This window comes from Chanos chanos, chromosome 1 (genome assembly GCF_902362185.1).
Source record: "Chanos chanos chromosome 1, fChaCha1.1, whole genome shotgun sequence".
Lineage (NCBI taxonomy): Eukaryota > Metazoa > Chordata > Actinopteri > Gonorynchiformes > Chanidae > Chanos > Chanos chanos.
Window position 1 is genome coordinate 24,154,001 of NC_044495.1, and position 15,710 is coordinate 24,169,710.

General features: G+C 38.8%; 1 protein-coding gene across 1 annotated transcript in view; it reads right to left on the minus strand.

Annotated features, from left to right (window-relative positions):
• cacna2d1a (calcium channel, voltage-dependent, alpha 2/delta subunit 1a) overlaps positions 1 to 15,710 on the minus strand; it is a 73,378-nt gene that overhangs the window by 6,511 nt on the left and 51,157 nt on the right. The window contains exons 12-32 of the mRNA XM_030775827.1: positions 14,351 to 14,450; positions 13,077 to 13,238; positions 12,010 to 12,114; positions 11,852 to 11,930; positions 11,719 to 11,768; positions 11,299 to 11,388; positions 10,399 to 10,476; positions 10,012 to 10,092; positions 9,510 to 9,584; positions 8,743 to 8,814; positions 8,443 to 8,514; positions 8,295 to 8,356; positions 7,726 to 7,802; positions 4,699 to 4,759; positions 4,377 to 4,474; positions 1,485 to 1,566; positions 1,186 to 1,251; positions 935 to 1,056; positions 731 to 802; positions 364 to 431; positions 127 to 174 (exon numbers count right to left, since the gene is read on the minus strand). Of these exons, the coding sequence (XP_030631687.1) occupies positions 127 to 174; positions 364 to 431; positions 731 to 802; positions 935 to 1,056; positions 1,186 to 1,251; positions 1,485 to 1,566; positions 4,377 to 4,474; positions 4,699 to 4,759; positions 7,726 to 7,802; positions 8,295 to 8,356; positions 8,443 to 8,514; positions 8,743 to 8,814; positions 9,510 to 9,584; positions 10,012 to 10,092; positions 10,399 to 10,476; positions 11,299 to 11,388; positions 11,719 to 11,768; positions 11,852 to 11,930; positions 12,010 to 12,114; positions 13,077 to 13,238; positions 14,351 to 14,450 (1,720 nt within the window). The remainder of the gene's footprint in view (positions 1 to 126; positions 175 to 363; positions 432 to 730; positions 803 to 934; positions 1,057 to 1,185; positions 1,252 to 1,484; positions 1,567 to 4,376; positions 4,475 to 4,698; positions 4,760 to 7,725; positions 7,803 to 8,294; positions 8,357 to 8,442; positions 8,515 to 8,742; positions 8,815 to 9,509; positions 9,585 to 10,011; positions 10,093 to 10,398; positions 10,477 to 11,298; positions 11,389 to 11,718; positions 11,769 to 11,851; positions 11,931 to 12,009; positions 12,115 to 13,076; positions 13,239 to 14,350; positions 14,451 to 15,710) is intronic.

A 15,710-nucleotide genomic window follows, 5' to 3' on the forward strand; every position in this document is an offset into this window, starting at 1 on the left:
AGCTAACCGATGACGTATCAACAAAAAAAACAACACTTCAAATTTATGTATATTTATGTATGTATGCATACTACATAGAATTAGATGACATGATTAGAAATGAGTAATATAACAAATGAATCTCACCGCATCATTTCTTCGACAGCCACAGATCTCTTCTTTACATCGTGAGGGCTATGAGAATGAGCACAGATTTTAAGTCTCAATATAAATGAGTCAGAATTGACTGTCATATTCATTCTCATAGGAAACAATACACTGTTAAAGGCTAATACCTAAACTTGAGACTAAAGCAAAGCATTACGACATTATGCGAAGGCCATTTAAAAGAGCAGTGGCACTCTGACATTGTACTGATCTTACATCTGTCTTCATTGTAGCATTTATGAAGACATCTACCCATCTGTTTATGTCCAGTTGAACCCCAACCACTGTAGGAAACAACAACAATTTTTTTCACTCATCGATTACATTTTTGAGTATGTGCAACTTGTCTGCATTCAAGGCCTTGAAACAATATTTCTGATGCAGCAATGGAATATTCAGGCAGATTTTTGCCATCACTGTAGTATTATTGTGAGTGAAGGAAAAAGAAAAAAAAAATTATAGTAGATTTTTGTTCATCTGCACTCAATCCATGCAGTCCTAAAATATTTGACTGGCAATGAGAACGTTTTATACATTGTGATTTCAGAACATCTATTTAACCATTGTTGATGAAACGTCTTACCTGCTGGTTTGAGTCTGACTCCATCAATATCCAAATCTACAGCTTTACTGACTAAAATGGAACTTTCAGTATCTGATACACAAAAAGAAAAGAAAAATCTGGAAGTAACCAAATCCAAAGGACAGCACGATTGACAAAATTCATGTACATGAAAACAAACACTCAAATTGAGGAGAGCTACAGATAGGGGAGAGAGAAACTTACTGTTGTCTACGTAAACTGATGGTGTAAATACATAAAGATCGTTGTCTAGGTTCCTTTTGTAGAAGCTGAACTCATATGTTTCTGCATATGTTTCTACATTCTTGGTCCAGTCCGGGCCAGCACTGGAACACACAAACACAATCAGAGAGATCGTAACCCTTCATTTTTGTTTTTGCATTCAGCTGTTATTAAAGAATTTTGTTACATGTTTGCTACTCAAATAACAGTTCGTTGTCATTCAACTGTTGTACCTGCTTGGGTAGACTCTTGTGATTCCTCCATCTGTGGCCACAAATTTGGAAATTATCCTGTCATTCCTGAAAAAGGACATCAAATGCACAGTATACATTCAATATACAGTCATAAGATCATGACTTCTTGAAACAATCTGAGAGTGGCAGCAAAAGTAGGGTTAACATGCTTTTATAGACATGGTTACTCAACACGGAAAGTAAAAATCATACGTGTTCACATCTGATCAGCCTTGAAAATGATCATTTCACCTGCATGAGAGCACGAGTGTGTACATTTGAGAGGACATGTGACTCACACTGACTGCTGGCTCCAATGTTTAACAAGTTCAGAGGTGATTCCAGCATCCAGTAGCAGTCTGTTTACCAGGACTGCATTGCCTGTACAACAAGAGGCATGGATATCAGACACTGGTTAGGAAAAGAGATGATATTTAAAGTACTGGAGCTGCGGTTTGCCTTGTCTTGCATTGAATGTAAAGGGTTTGCTTTCAAGCACTTTCTCTTTTTTTGTCTGAAATGGCAAATGACATATGAGCAAAAACAGTTACATGATACTTTCTTTAACAATCGCTTAAGATCATTAAAATGTGTAAGAATACTATTGACAAAGAGTGAGTCAGCTTGAGTTCAGCGCTATCTTTGGTTCTTTGACCATGACCATTAGAGTGCATCATGTTTGAGGGCAACACTATCTCTGTGCCTCAGACGCTGACCCTCCAGATCTGAGCAGTTAGAGTCGATATGACTCAGTCACCCACTCCAGAGGGGATGGGAATGACTTCTGATGGAAGATCAGTGACCAGCAATGACACATCAGACGGAGTCAGTTGCATAGAGTCCCTGACATAATGTCTCTGAGGGGGGAGGGCAAGAAATGAAATACCTGCCTGACTCAGGGTAATGAGACAGCATTCCAGCTTGTGACCTCTAAGGTGAAAGTTATTAAAGAGTGTAACTTCATAAAAAAAAAAAAAGGGAAAGTGAGAAAAAGTAAGGTGAAGATTAATTTTCTGAGATTTTAAACATGTCTGTATTGCTCAACACCATTTAACAGCGATAAATGATCAAAGCATTAAGGCTTTTTTGGCCACTTTGTATACTTTGAACAGTTAAAACGTTGGGCTACAGTCCATTAATGCTGAGTCTTGGTTAGCCTTTTATGACATACACCACACACACATCAGAGAAAGCAGCTGGTACAACACTTTATTCTGTTCCCCACCCCATTCCTGTGGTTTTCATTAGAGTTGATTAAATACAGCAAAGGAATTCATATCCACTGATCTGCCTCTGTTGAGGCTGAACAAGACAATCGTATCCTAAAAATAACACAATCATAAAGGAGAATTATGAAATTCATGACGACAAATAAAACAATGGCAGCGGTTAAATTTAGCTTTTTTATTTTAGGCTTCAGAATTATTAAAGGATTTTGAGAATGAGAGAACCCCTGGCTCAGAAAGTGATTAAAAGGATGAAAACTTTTACAACATAGTGCAATCACAAGCACACACCCCTCAGGTGTCTGCTAGCAAGTCTGAAATAGCCATCAAGGGGCCTTTTTTTTCTTTCTTTTCCTTTTTTCTTTCTTTCTTTCTTTCTTTCTTTCTTTCTTTTTTAACTGCATTTTTCAGTCACCCTTTCTCCACAGCCCCTCTCTTCCCCTCTCTTTCCATTTCTGACATGTCCTGCTTTCTCTCACTGACACAGGGTAATTGGTTCTGGTTAAGAGAGGGAAAGGGGCATGCAGGTATATTACAGCTCAGCCCACATGTTAACATATGTGCTCTGAGCCCAGTGATTACCACACCTACAGTGACAGGATCAAAAAGGAGTGAGGGAGGGGAGAAAGCAGTCTCATAAAGGCCATTCATCCTCTACTATAAATCACAGCATACATATATGCACTAAAGAACCGCAGTTATAATTAGGGAGACATCACAACCACCGACACAGTTCTGATGATTGATCACATCTTTAAAACACAGGTAGACAAAACTTGCCTGACACACCTGTATCTATCTGATGTTCCACTACTCAGGAATAAAGGCAGATAGTGTGTCTTTTAGGCCTGATCAGATGTCAGGAAACTTTCTAAGGTTAACAAGATTGCTACACACAACGATAAGTGGGTGGCAAAAAAAAACCCAATTAGATTTTACAGTGTAATACCCACCGCTGGCTATGGATGACACGATAGTAAAATTTTAGGATACAAATAGTATGAAATTCCACAATTCCTGATACCTGATTCACAGCAAAAACAGAGATTCCACTTAGCATGGTCCTTTATTTAAAAAAAAGTGCTTCCATCCAGTTATATAATATAAAGAATACAAAAATAAAATATGAACTCTACTAATAGTGACAGAGGCTTTACAATGGTGGTATAAATCCTTGAAGTAATTAGCCAACTATCTTCAGGTAAACTAGCAGAAGCATTCAGGAATATCAAATTACAATCATCATGTTATTACACAACTTTCTAACTGCAGTACCCTAATGGTGTCAAGGTAAAGGATAATAATAATTTGAGTAAACAAGCAGATGTAATGTAAAACATTTATGGATACTTAACCATCGAGTGCAAACTGTGGTAAAAGTTTACTGACATGATGACAGACCATTATTGTCTGTTAATATATACTGGAAAGGCTACTGTCATATTTTGTTGACACTTGTAAGCACGAAACAAAGACCAATAGCCTAGGGCAGTGAGGTATTTAGTACTTAACCATATCAAACGTACGCCAGTTGCTTTTGACTGAGCGTTAAGTTTGGCCATGCTATCCCTGCAGCAACACTGCTGTGCACCATAATCATGTTTTTCTTTCTCTCCTCACATTTCTGGGATACATGCTGCAAAACTAACTATACACCGTAATGCAACATTTATAACTTGACCAAATGATACATGTCATCAGATTAAAATTAAAACCTTCACCCTCAAAGCAACTCATTGCTTTTACACCATCCAGAACATTAGAGAACTACGATCCATCTATTGTAAAATGTTCTGAGAACACTTTATTTAATAATGTTTAATAATAAGAGCATAACTAATTAAGAACATATAAGCATTAAGAACACCACGTCGAATAAAGTACACAGAGTATTTTCTGAACACCTTTTAAATACTGATAAGCCTCATAAAGTTGTAAAGTGTAAACCCCATCTTAGGTACTTACACAGTGGGTCATTGGGTGTTTTCCTGTCAATGTATTCATTGAAGTTGATGAGAAACTCTGTGTTGTTACCAGATGGTTTCAGATCCTTGCAGTAATCTCTGAGAAGAAAAGGTATCAGCGAAAATGATCTGAATACATAGACATGAGGCCAGACAAACACCTCTGAATCCAGATCCATCCTGTCAAATAAAGACTATACAAAGAAACAAACCTTACAGAATATACTCCTGCATGGAGAGAGTAAACCTGCCATGTTGCACTCGATTGGTTTAGACTGTTTAACTTCTATCTATCTGGAAAACAGTCTCATTCACCTACTGACCTTGCAGCTACAAAGGTGTATCCATATTCTTCAAAGTTGTCCACCTGCAAGCTTTCAGAAACTAAAGGAGAGTAAGGGTATATGAGATGCTGGAAGAGAATTCAAAACAGTAGCAATGAAAAAAATTCTGAAGGGGGGGGAAATTTTTTTGTTTCTGGTTGAAATCTGTCCCGAGGTCATCACAAATATGCTGATATCTCCCCAAAACTGAGTTTATTTATAGTGTCATTTCTTCTCTTGTGTATTATAAAATTCATGATCCTTGGTGCTTGCCAAAGAGATCTTTGAGATAACAAAGGAGTGGTCGTCTTTCACCTGGCACATCCTGCATTTGACAAGATGTAGGACAAGCTAAAGGAGAGGAGTTCAGAGCAGGGCTGTGATATGAACCATTCTTGAATTGACTGTAGTGAATAGATGTACATCAGCTAACTGAATGAAGGAACAGTGTCAAGCGTGGGAAAGGTTCTAGTGTGCATGCTGGGAGCTAGAACAAGAGGAAAGAGACACAAGAGAAAGAGACAGAGAGAGAGCGAGAGAGAGAGAAAGAAAGAGAGAGAGAGAGAGAAAAAATACTTGCCGCTTTTCTCTGGAAGGTCAAATCCCGCACAGTACAAGTGAGAGAGATTGATCATGGAAGAGGGAAACAGAGAAATAGGGTAAAACCACAGGGTTCAAAGGTCAACAATATTTTATTCACAGAGCAAGCCTTGAATAAAAATATTGTACAGCGATCAAAAGGCTTCCACTCAGTGTGTGTGTGAAGAGACAGTGGTAGGACACAGGCAGTGAGTGGTCTTAAATGTGGTGGGGCCATTCTCATGGCCCTGTCTGTGTGATCAGACAATGGGACTATTAATGAATAATGTATTCACATGAGCAGCAAAATTCACACAGTACTGCACTCACCAGTGCAACAACAATTATGGAATCTGTTTCTCATATTTTTATCCTAAATGGAGCTCAGAAGGACAGAACTATTCCACAGCTTTTCTCATGGTTTGGCTGTTGACCCAGCTTTCAGTTTTTCTTTTAACACATGACAAGATACATTAGAGAGCCTCTGTGTTTGATAGGTGAATAAATACACAAATGTCTTGTTTCTTCTTCACTAGTTTATCCTTTACTTTCTTTATTTTCCAAATCTGTTTTACGCAGCCTCGTCATTTTCAGACATAAAAACAGTCATGAAACAACACATGATATCTTTCCAGTTTTAATCTGAAAAATCAAAGCCTGTTGGTCTCATGAATTGGGGGTGGAGGTTTTTCCCTCACCCCCATGAAAACGATTTTTTTTTGTGTGTGTTTGAACTGTCCATATGCTGCAGGAGGCTCACAGTGAAGTACATGACTCTCAGTGAACTACACTACCACCTCAGGCACGTGACTCACTCACATGATTAGTGTCTAATTAAAGTGTTTTTAAAAGGTAAATATTTGGCCACTGAGAAGGAGAAAAGAGGCACGAAATACAAAGTGAGACAGGAGAGTTGCACTCTCAGGAGTCTCGTTTGGCTCCTTTGTGATCCACTAACCGCCCAAACACAATTTCACAAGAGACACCAAGTAATTCTACTCTCTGTGGTGTCATAGCTCACTCATGGCTTTCTCTTTTACGGCTTTGCCAGTAAACAACGCAAACATCCTTTGGCTTTGTGAATCTTGTACCTTACTGCCAGAACCACTTCTAAGAGTGGTGTGCGAAGCGACGGCAGGTGGGGAGCCTGCAAACACTTTGCCAACACATTACCCATCATACACACCCGCACCCACGCAGACACACACAAATCTACGCAAAGACAACGCTAATACGCAGAAAACACATTGTTGTCCAAACAGACCTGTTAAGATGGGCGGCAGCATTGCATGCAAAGCATTAGCTACCTGCATTCATAAGGTACGAGGCAGCGTGTGAGGCTGTGAAGTCAGATGTATGTTCAGGATAGATTCAGTGTAAAAGTATGAGGGTTTTTTTTGTTTTGTTTTTTGTTTTTTCAAACCTGGGACACACAAGTGGTTCTAACCCTTTCCTGTGTGTCAGCACTGGAATATATGAGTGAGGCTTGTTCTGCAGAAGGACAGCTGCTCTAGCTTTATGTGGACTTAAATCAAAGTAAGCCGTGAGCATCGCAAAGAGCCAAGCAGGTGACCAAGGGTGAACGTTAAGAGAATACTTGCCAGATTGGACTGAGGGCATCCAGGCTACAGAGAAACAGAGATGAGATGGGATCAGAGAGGGAGAGGAAAAGAGAGAGAAGGGGTAGTAGGAGGACAGGAAAAAACATAAGGGATCACACAATATTTTATTCAACCCATGGAGCTTTGAATAAGAATATTGTATCGTAATGATAGACTAAAGGATATATGTACATATATTTTTTTAATTTTTTAAGCCACATAAGAGAAGGGAGAGAAGTACTGCACTGAAACATGGGAGCAGAGGTGGATCTGTGTGAAATGGTGGCTTAACTATGTGGTTATATAGCCCTATAGTCCACAATCCAATAAAATTTCATAAAACACCACAACTGAAGAAGTTGAGGCCTGAATGGTTGTATATGTGCCCAAAATGAGGAATAAAAACTATCAGAATTAGGGAGGTAGGCACAGTGGACATGTATTATTATTATTATTATTATTATTATTATTATTATTGTTGTTGTTGTTGTTGTTGTTGTTGTTGTGGTTGTTGTTGTTGTTGTTGTGGCTGTTGTTGTTGTTGTTGTTATTATTCATGTGTTCATTTATTCATTCATGTATGTTTATTGTTTATGTTATTGTTGTTGTTGTTTTAATACAGTTTATGTGGAGAAGTGTGTATGTAACAGTGTAAGCTGGGGCAGGGGGTGGAGATGAGGAAGGTTTGGGGCAGGTTGCTGAGGACTGGCATTCTCTGGATAGTAACTCTAAGCTGAGCTGAGATTCGAGCATCTATTCACTTCTGTGAAAAGTTAAAAATGAGTATATATACAGGATCTTAACAAGGTTCAATGGGTCTGTTCAGTGCAAATAATATGACACTTACATTTGGCCTGAGTGATGGTGTCTCCAATTCTTGGCTGGATGTAATGAAGACTGTAATCCGGTAGGACCAAAGCAAGACTGTGGACACAGAGAGAGAGAGAGTCAATGAAACAGAGAGAGGAAGAGAAAGAGATATGTGCAGAGATGCAGTGAAGAGGGAGAAACACAAAACCAGAGTAGAGGTATTAAAATTCTTATTCTGCAGGAGCTGAACACCAGGTTGATCATCAGATAAACAACACTGTCATTGGACTGTCTATGAGGCAAAAGCTCAGACATGGGGTCTACACTCCACTATTGAACAAACTTTTCCAATGAGACAATCATGCAGAGGAGTAAACAGTGCCCCCTACTGGTGACAAGAAGCACAAAGGTGCCCATGCCACTCACACACACTCACCACACACGCTGGGTGAGAAACACTCACAGACATGTGCTGTCTTAAACATGGCTGACATCTGCACTAACACAGACACACAACAGACACAGATATGCGTGTGCACGTGCACACACACACACACACACACACACATACACACACACACAGCCACACACACATATACACACTACCTGTAGCCAGTATCTTTAACAGGGCCCCAGGTGTAAGTTCTGCGACCTCGGTCTATGTACCTCTACAAATGAGGGATCGAGACACAATGTGAACATTCAGGCTTTGGATATATGATGTGTCTCTTCTGTAAAACATATGAAGAATTACCTCATCCTGGGACTTCACAAGTGTAGAAAAGTTACGATCGCCCTTTTCCCCATTAATCATGCTCTTTCTAATCTAAAAAAAAAAAAAAACATAAATTCAAGCTACCAGCATTCACATTGGATGTCTACAGCATTTGTCTAGGACAATGATTCTATGTCATCAAATATCAAATGTTTTCAAAAACAAACTGCATGCAAATGTCATATCTGTCATCCTTCAAAACAGACAATTGTCTCTGAATATTGTACAAATAGAGTGCGTCGGACATGATGTTTCAAAGAGATGGATAATGTGGCTTACCTCCACTTTAATCTCGTCCTCCAGTTCTGCATCCAGAAAGTCCAAGGTCACGGGTTCATGAAATGTAAAGTTCTACACAAAGAGAAATTCAAAATACAATAAAACTTCTAACATATGTGTACCACTTACTATTTTCATAAGACCCTACCCCTGATCGAATTAGTTTGATGACTTTCATGGGCTGGATATGGGTGATTTCTAACATCCTTTCTAAAAAAAATGTTTAACATATAACAGACGTAGTCACATGCCTCTCTGGAATCAAAGGTTGTGAATAGATTTGTCCCACTCATATATTTCCAGAGAGATTGCAAAAGTAAGTTGTGTAAATTGACTGTGAAGTTCCCAAGCAAACAATTGCAGTTGTCGTCAAACAAATTGGAAACACATGCAGATGTGGGTGTGTTTTTCTGTGCATTGTTGTGGTGGTTATGAAGTGACTCTGAGTCATGTTCAAACATTTCCACCAAAAGCCAAACGGTGACCTTTTCATAGAAGAGTCTAGCCAAGGCAAACAGCACAATTACACATACACATGTAAACACACACACGCACACACACAAGCACGCACACACGCATGCACGCACACACACGCGCACACACACACACGCACACACACACACAGGGCTGGAAAATCTCCCCAGCTCTTGCTGACAGGTATAGAGAGCCTGTGTAATAAGGCAATGAAGCATGCGGCGATGAAAGAGAAAGAGAAAGAGAGAGAGAGAAAGTAAAAGAGAAAAAGAGAGAGCCAGAAAATGTCATACCTCTGGTTTAAGGTTGGGATGTAGCAGAACATATCCGTTGGGGTCGATGGCAAAGTAGTACCCATTTGGTCCAAACTTGGATAATGAACAGGAGGAAAGTGAGAGTCAGCTTGATAAAAAACCACTGGGATCTTTTGATGGCTTAAGAGTTACAATATATAATACATGTGCTGCACTAATGAATAAGATTTTCCCAAAGGCTCTGTACATAGCAACAGATTGGCACTCAGCAGGCTCACAGGATCTGCGATCATGTAAAAGCAGGTAACTGCTCCAACTTCCAGCAATGCATAGTTGTAAGTTAAATACATGATCTTGTAGTTTATTTATCGATGTGCCAATAGCCAATAAAAAGAGAATTCTAAAATAATATGATCAGAAAACGAGGGTTTATACACAGGACACAAGATTTATTCAAGGAAACTGATGGTATTTTGACATAGTGTAAAGGAGGTATGGAAGATTCAAGACGCTATATCAACATAGCGATCTGTTCTCTTACAGTGAAGCCTGGTGTTAACACTTTGATATCCTCCAGAGAGACGTCTATGCCCATCACTCCCAGAATTAGTTGATTCTGATCCTTTGGCTGATCACAAAATGGAAGACATGTCATAATGCAGTTAAAAATTGCACAGCAGCATAACTCACAACATACATCAACTAATGAGTACAATTTAAAACAGATGAGTAAAGTAGTTATTCACATATAATCACACCAAAATACCAACTGATTCCCACACAATTCATTTTAATGACTAAACTGGTATGTAAAAGAATCAAGCCTAAAGCTAGGATTTCAGGAGATCAAAGCATGCTATGCATTCTGGGGCTGTTCATTTTGAGAGAGGAGTTGTTTGCTTTGTACAGGCTGTGGCCTGAAGCTTACCTTATTCTTATTTTTGGGATCCCTCATGTCAGTCTTATTGAAAACTGGTAGGGTCCCTGTAATCACAAGGCCCAAGTCCTGCAATACAAAAGAAGCCACATCAAAAAACATGGAAATTCTATGTGCCGCAATATGACATCATATAACAACTTGTGATGTTCTTTTTTTTTTTAGTTCATGACAATGACAATGAACTTTTGACCTTTAAAAATATCAAATTCAGGGATGGTAGAAACAAAATGAGACTGACAGAAGTGCTTCACCAGGCAGAAGCTGCATATGAGACAAAAAGAAGGAGAAGAGGTTGTCCTTTCAGATAAAAGTCCTCAGAGATGGATTTAAGTACCTGCCCTTAAAACACATTACTTATGTTTGTAGGAAGAGAAACTGACAACACTCTTAGGATGCTGTCCTCTGCTAGCGGAGCTAGAAAACATTTCCCTTACCTACAGGGCCGCTGCAATAAATTGTAATAGGACCTTACCCTTTCCAGGTGAAGAACTGTGCCATGGTTTCAACACCTCTCTCCAGCTTATCAGCAGTTTACACTTACCTGTGTACTGTTCTATTTTATTTTTCTCTCATGGTTGTATGAAAACATCAGATGGAAAAAGATGCTATATACAATTAAAGTTAAAAAGTTGTGAGTTGCTGAACAATTTGAGTGTACGTAACTCTGAGGTTCAGCATAACTGTGACATTTCCCTGAAGAAACATCTGCTTTAAAACTGACTCAGAGTCTGCAGTTTCAGAAGTGGGGGATAAGTCCCTTCGACCTTCATCCAGATCACTCTCACAGATTCAGAATGTACAGCAAAATGTACTTTATCCTGATTTTACTTTCCAGTGTGTGAATCATGAAAAGTGACCTGCATGTCTGTAGTATCTGACTCAGCATACCAGAGCATCCATGTAGACATTGGTCCACTGAACTTTCTTGGCAAGTTCATCTGCTTTCACCATGGGCCTGCCCAACACATCAAGGTACTCCTGCATTTAAGAAAAGATCTAATATTATCAAGATCCCCAGACAAATATATACAGTTTGATATCAATTTATTGTCATTACATAAGGCAAGAGATTACTCAAAATTATTAACATATCTTTAGAAAGAGTGTTTATTAAGCAATTCTAAAATTGCAATAAAAAGGAAATTTACATCACAGTAAGGTTCCTATTTTGTAACAATAACAGTATTTCATTGGGCTCTTAGAAAGTCTAGTCAGTCGGTAAGAGCATGGAGCTTTTCAAATCGACAGTTACGACAGAGTGGCTTTATTTGTTATTGCGGGTGAAATCTGAAGTCAGAGAAGTTTTACCTGAGTGTTGATTCTAATGGCACCAATGGACGGAATCTCATAATAGTATCCTAGAAAGAAACATCAAGACAAATTGCTGCCTCCATTACTCACATCTAAAAACAATATTTAGATGGCCATTAAAGTCCTTTACCTTTATTTGTACAGGCCATCCACTGGATTGGGACTTTGTCATAGTTGTGCTGACCCACTGAGAAGGTGAATATGCGAACCTGAAGGTTTCCAGAAATAAGTGATTGTTAAGATATTATTATGTACGTTTTCATACTGGTGTATAGGTGAAACTCTCACCTGCTGCTTTCCTGAGTTATATCTGGCAAAGATCTCTGATGCTCTTTCCTCCCCTCCATCCGTGAACAGCATGATGATTTTGTTGCAGTTTGCTCGTGACACATTCTAAAAAGAAAATTCACACGTCCTGTAGTTTTAATATGTCAAAGAACTACATTCTCACCTCTAAGAAAAGCACCAGGGGGAACTATCAAACCTTAACTAAGGCCAATCTAGAATTTTCCCATTAGACAGTGTTAATCTTCTCTAGAGAAAAAGAGAATCCCTAAACCAGTGACAGCCCAGCACTAAAAAAATGAGACCTCCAACACTCAGTCATTCAGCTCTTAGTGTGGTTTATCATAAGCAAGAGTTTAGCAGGAGTTCAGAAAGCAAACCAGAAGGTGGCAGTGTTTCACAAAAAATTGTCACCTTTCCCCACTGTTATATTCTGAGGCAATATGGCTCTCTTTAACGGTGTGACCTGGAACTATTCATGATACACTTTCACTATGGTTCTCTGTAATGGTGTGACCTGGAACTATTCATGATACACTTTCACTATGGTTCTCTGTAATGGTGTGACCTGGAACTATTCATGTTCCCCTTTAATATGGTTCTCTTTAACAGTGCTACCTGGAACTGTTCATGATGCACTGTCACTATGGTTCTCTTTAACGGTGTGACCTTGAACTATTCATGATTCACTTTCACTATGGTTCTCTGTAACAATGTTACCTGGAGCTATTCATGATGCACTACTACTATGGTTCACTTAAAAGGTGTAACCTAGAACTATTCATGATGCACTTTCACTATGCAAGACAGTATAGTGAATGCTCTGAGTATTGGTCATTAAAACCAAGTCTCTCATACTATGTATTCAAATCATTGAACAGCTCAAATACATGGGTACTTGACAACACAGTATAGCATCAGTAAGTCCCTTCAAACACAGATGATTCAAGGTCTATAATTCTATCAGCCCACTTGACATCTTAATAGGAAAGCATGACCAAAAATTCTGTTAATGTTTACACATGAAATGATGTCAGGTAACACATTATTTAATTACGGACAAAACTGACCTGGACAGCTAGCTGCTGGAAGGCCATTTCAAAGCCACCTTTGTAATTGGTGATGCCCTTTGCAGTGATGTTCTCTACCGCTTCCTTCAGAGCCTTCTTGTTGCGAACGTTGGCTTGGACCAGGTTCTGAAAACAGGTTGCTGTGTTTGCTTCCTCATTAAACTGGACAATAAAAAACAACTGGGTCAGTGACTACATTACTATATATTCAAAACACAGCCACAGGAAGAACTCAAAGCGTTTCTCAGTTTGAAAGGGCAAAATTCAAATTCAACTAGTGATTAGCATTATTGCAAAAGAAAACTAATATGCTGAAAAAAAATCACACAAAGAGAAACTAATGAGTAGAGCACTGGGGGTCATTTGAAGAGTGGAGTGGTCTGGTGGAATATTAGGGAGATCAGTGTGGAAGATAAAATGCATGTACACATACACATAAATGCAAGTACACTCAAAATGTGACACACGTACACATGCACACACATGCACACACGCACACACATACACACACGCACACACACACACACAAATACAGACACACACTCGCCTGTAATGAAATTATGCTGCAACAGTCTGATAAAAGGGTTCATTAGTTTCACTGAAAGTCTTTTCACTTGGCTCACAGCCACCAATACACTTACATACCACTGACTAATTTCATTTCAGTCAAACTCCTGTCACACAGCTGGAGCCAGCACAGAAAATACGGTCTCAAAGTTATTAAGGAAATAGGAGGAAAAATCAAATTGAACCTTCAGTCATTATCATTAGAATCAAAACATGAAGTGGCAGAAATATAGCCCCATCCATACCAAACAAACAAAACAACATAAGCACGTCATTTCATAAACGAATGAATTGTACAGCTAAAATAAGCAGTGGTTTGGCGGTAAACGCCCATACATCACTATGGTTAGACCAAATATTACATAACAGTACAATTCAGAGCAAGCAGACAGGCATTTTACAGAATGACATAGCTCTAAACAATGACTGATGGAGATTTCCTGGGGCCCCTCGCTGCTTAACTTACACACTTGCATCTTTCACAAAATTTCAATTCAGACTAGTGAGATTTTTAGATTAAACTCACACACCTAAATGTAAGACTGAAGTCACAGTCATATTTCATCATTCACAAATAGTCTCATCTCTCTACAGCCTTAGCATTGACCACACACACCTCCTGTCAGGCTCCACACACACACAAACACATACACACACACACATACACACAGATACAGACATAAAACCCTTTCTTACTGGGTACTCACCTGGACCACATTAACGTAGTCATCATCGGAGAGAGTCTCTAGCATGGTGATGACTGAGGTACGAATCAGTTTCAGTGTCAGCCCAGATACACTCCCACTCCTGTGGAAAACAACAGTACTTCTCATAAGTGCCATGAGAACAAATCTATAACAGCTGCATTATGTAGTTATTACAGATTACTTCTATTATGTTAGTACTTCTTATTAGGAGTCAAACTACAAGTCAAGTCTTTATTACTCTCTGTTTTACTTTAAAAAAAATTGCATAAAACATGTTTTGTTTTCTTTTTTTGAAAAAATGATTTATTTATTTGTTTTATTTTAATATTGATACTTCATGATCCAACTATAACAGAATGTGTATATATACATATATATATATATATTTACAGAGATAGATAGATGTCAGTGCTTATTTAACAAGAAAACATGTAAAAACTGTGAAACGGCATATGACACTCTGGGAGACACAGAAGCTCTTACGCTTTAAAAAGGTTATAGCACCAAAGTGTAATATCAGGCTTTTATTGGCTAATGACATCCTCTGCTGTTAATAAAAGGTGTGTGTGTGTGTGTGGGATTGTAGTTATCATCATCAGGCAAGCCCTCCTGATAGCTTTCAAGGGCCACTTGAGCTAGAGCTATTGAACGTCCATCAACGGTATCACTAGGTAATCAGAATTACAGTTCTCTCAGCCCATATGGGGCTTTGCCATCTACAGACACTGACAGTTTTATGTGCAACTTCATAGGTGTCTATAGGATCCTCCTCCTACAAATATCCCACAAACTGCTGAAGCCATGCACACTGCTGAATTATGAGGAATAATAATTTATGATGTGAAATAAAATGTGTCATGTGTTAACTGTGTAATATGATATACTTCTATAATTCAAGGATTTTAACAAGACAGCATACAACAAACTGACAGATGCTAATAAACGACTTTGGTGAAACTTGTGAAATCAACATGAGCTGTATTTTTCTTCTTACTATCCCATTTCACATTTCTAGTTTTCACTGGTAAAAATTCAAAAGCCTCCTCTTTACTCAAAAATGTCCTTTACTTCAATGCTCCCTAAAGCAGTGATGTAGTAAACAGGATCCCATTTGATATAGCCAATTATCTGAGAGGAGTTCTGACCTCAGAAGGAGTTAAATTGATTTGTCACTTTTATCGTTCTCTCTCATCTGCTTTTGGCTGGGGTCCACAGCCCCTGTCACTCAGTCTCTAATTGGTCTCCCCTCTCTCATGCCAGCAAATGACTAATACAGCCAAACAACAGTGGTGAATGAAAGTGTACTGACAAAAGACCTTGTCACAAACTATATCACACTTCCAGCTTTGATCTAACAAAG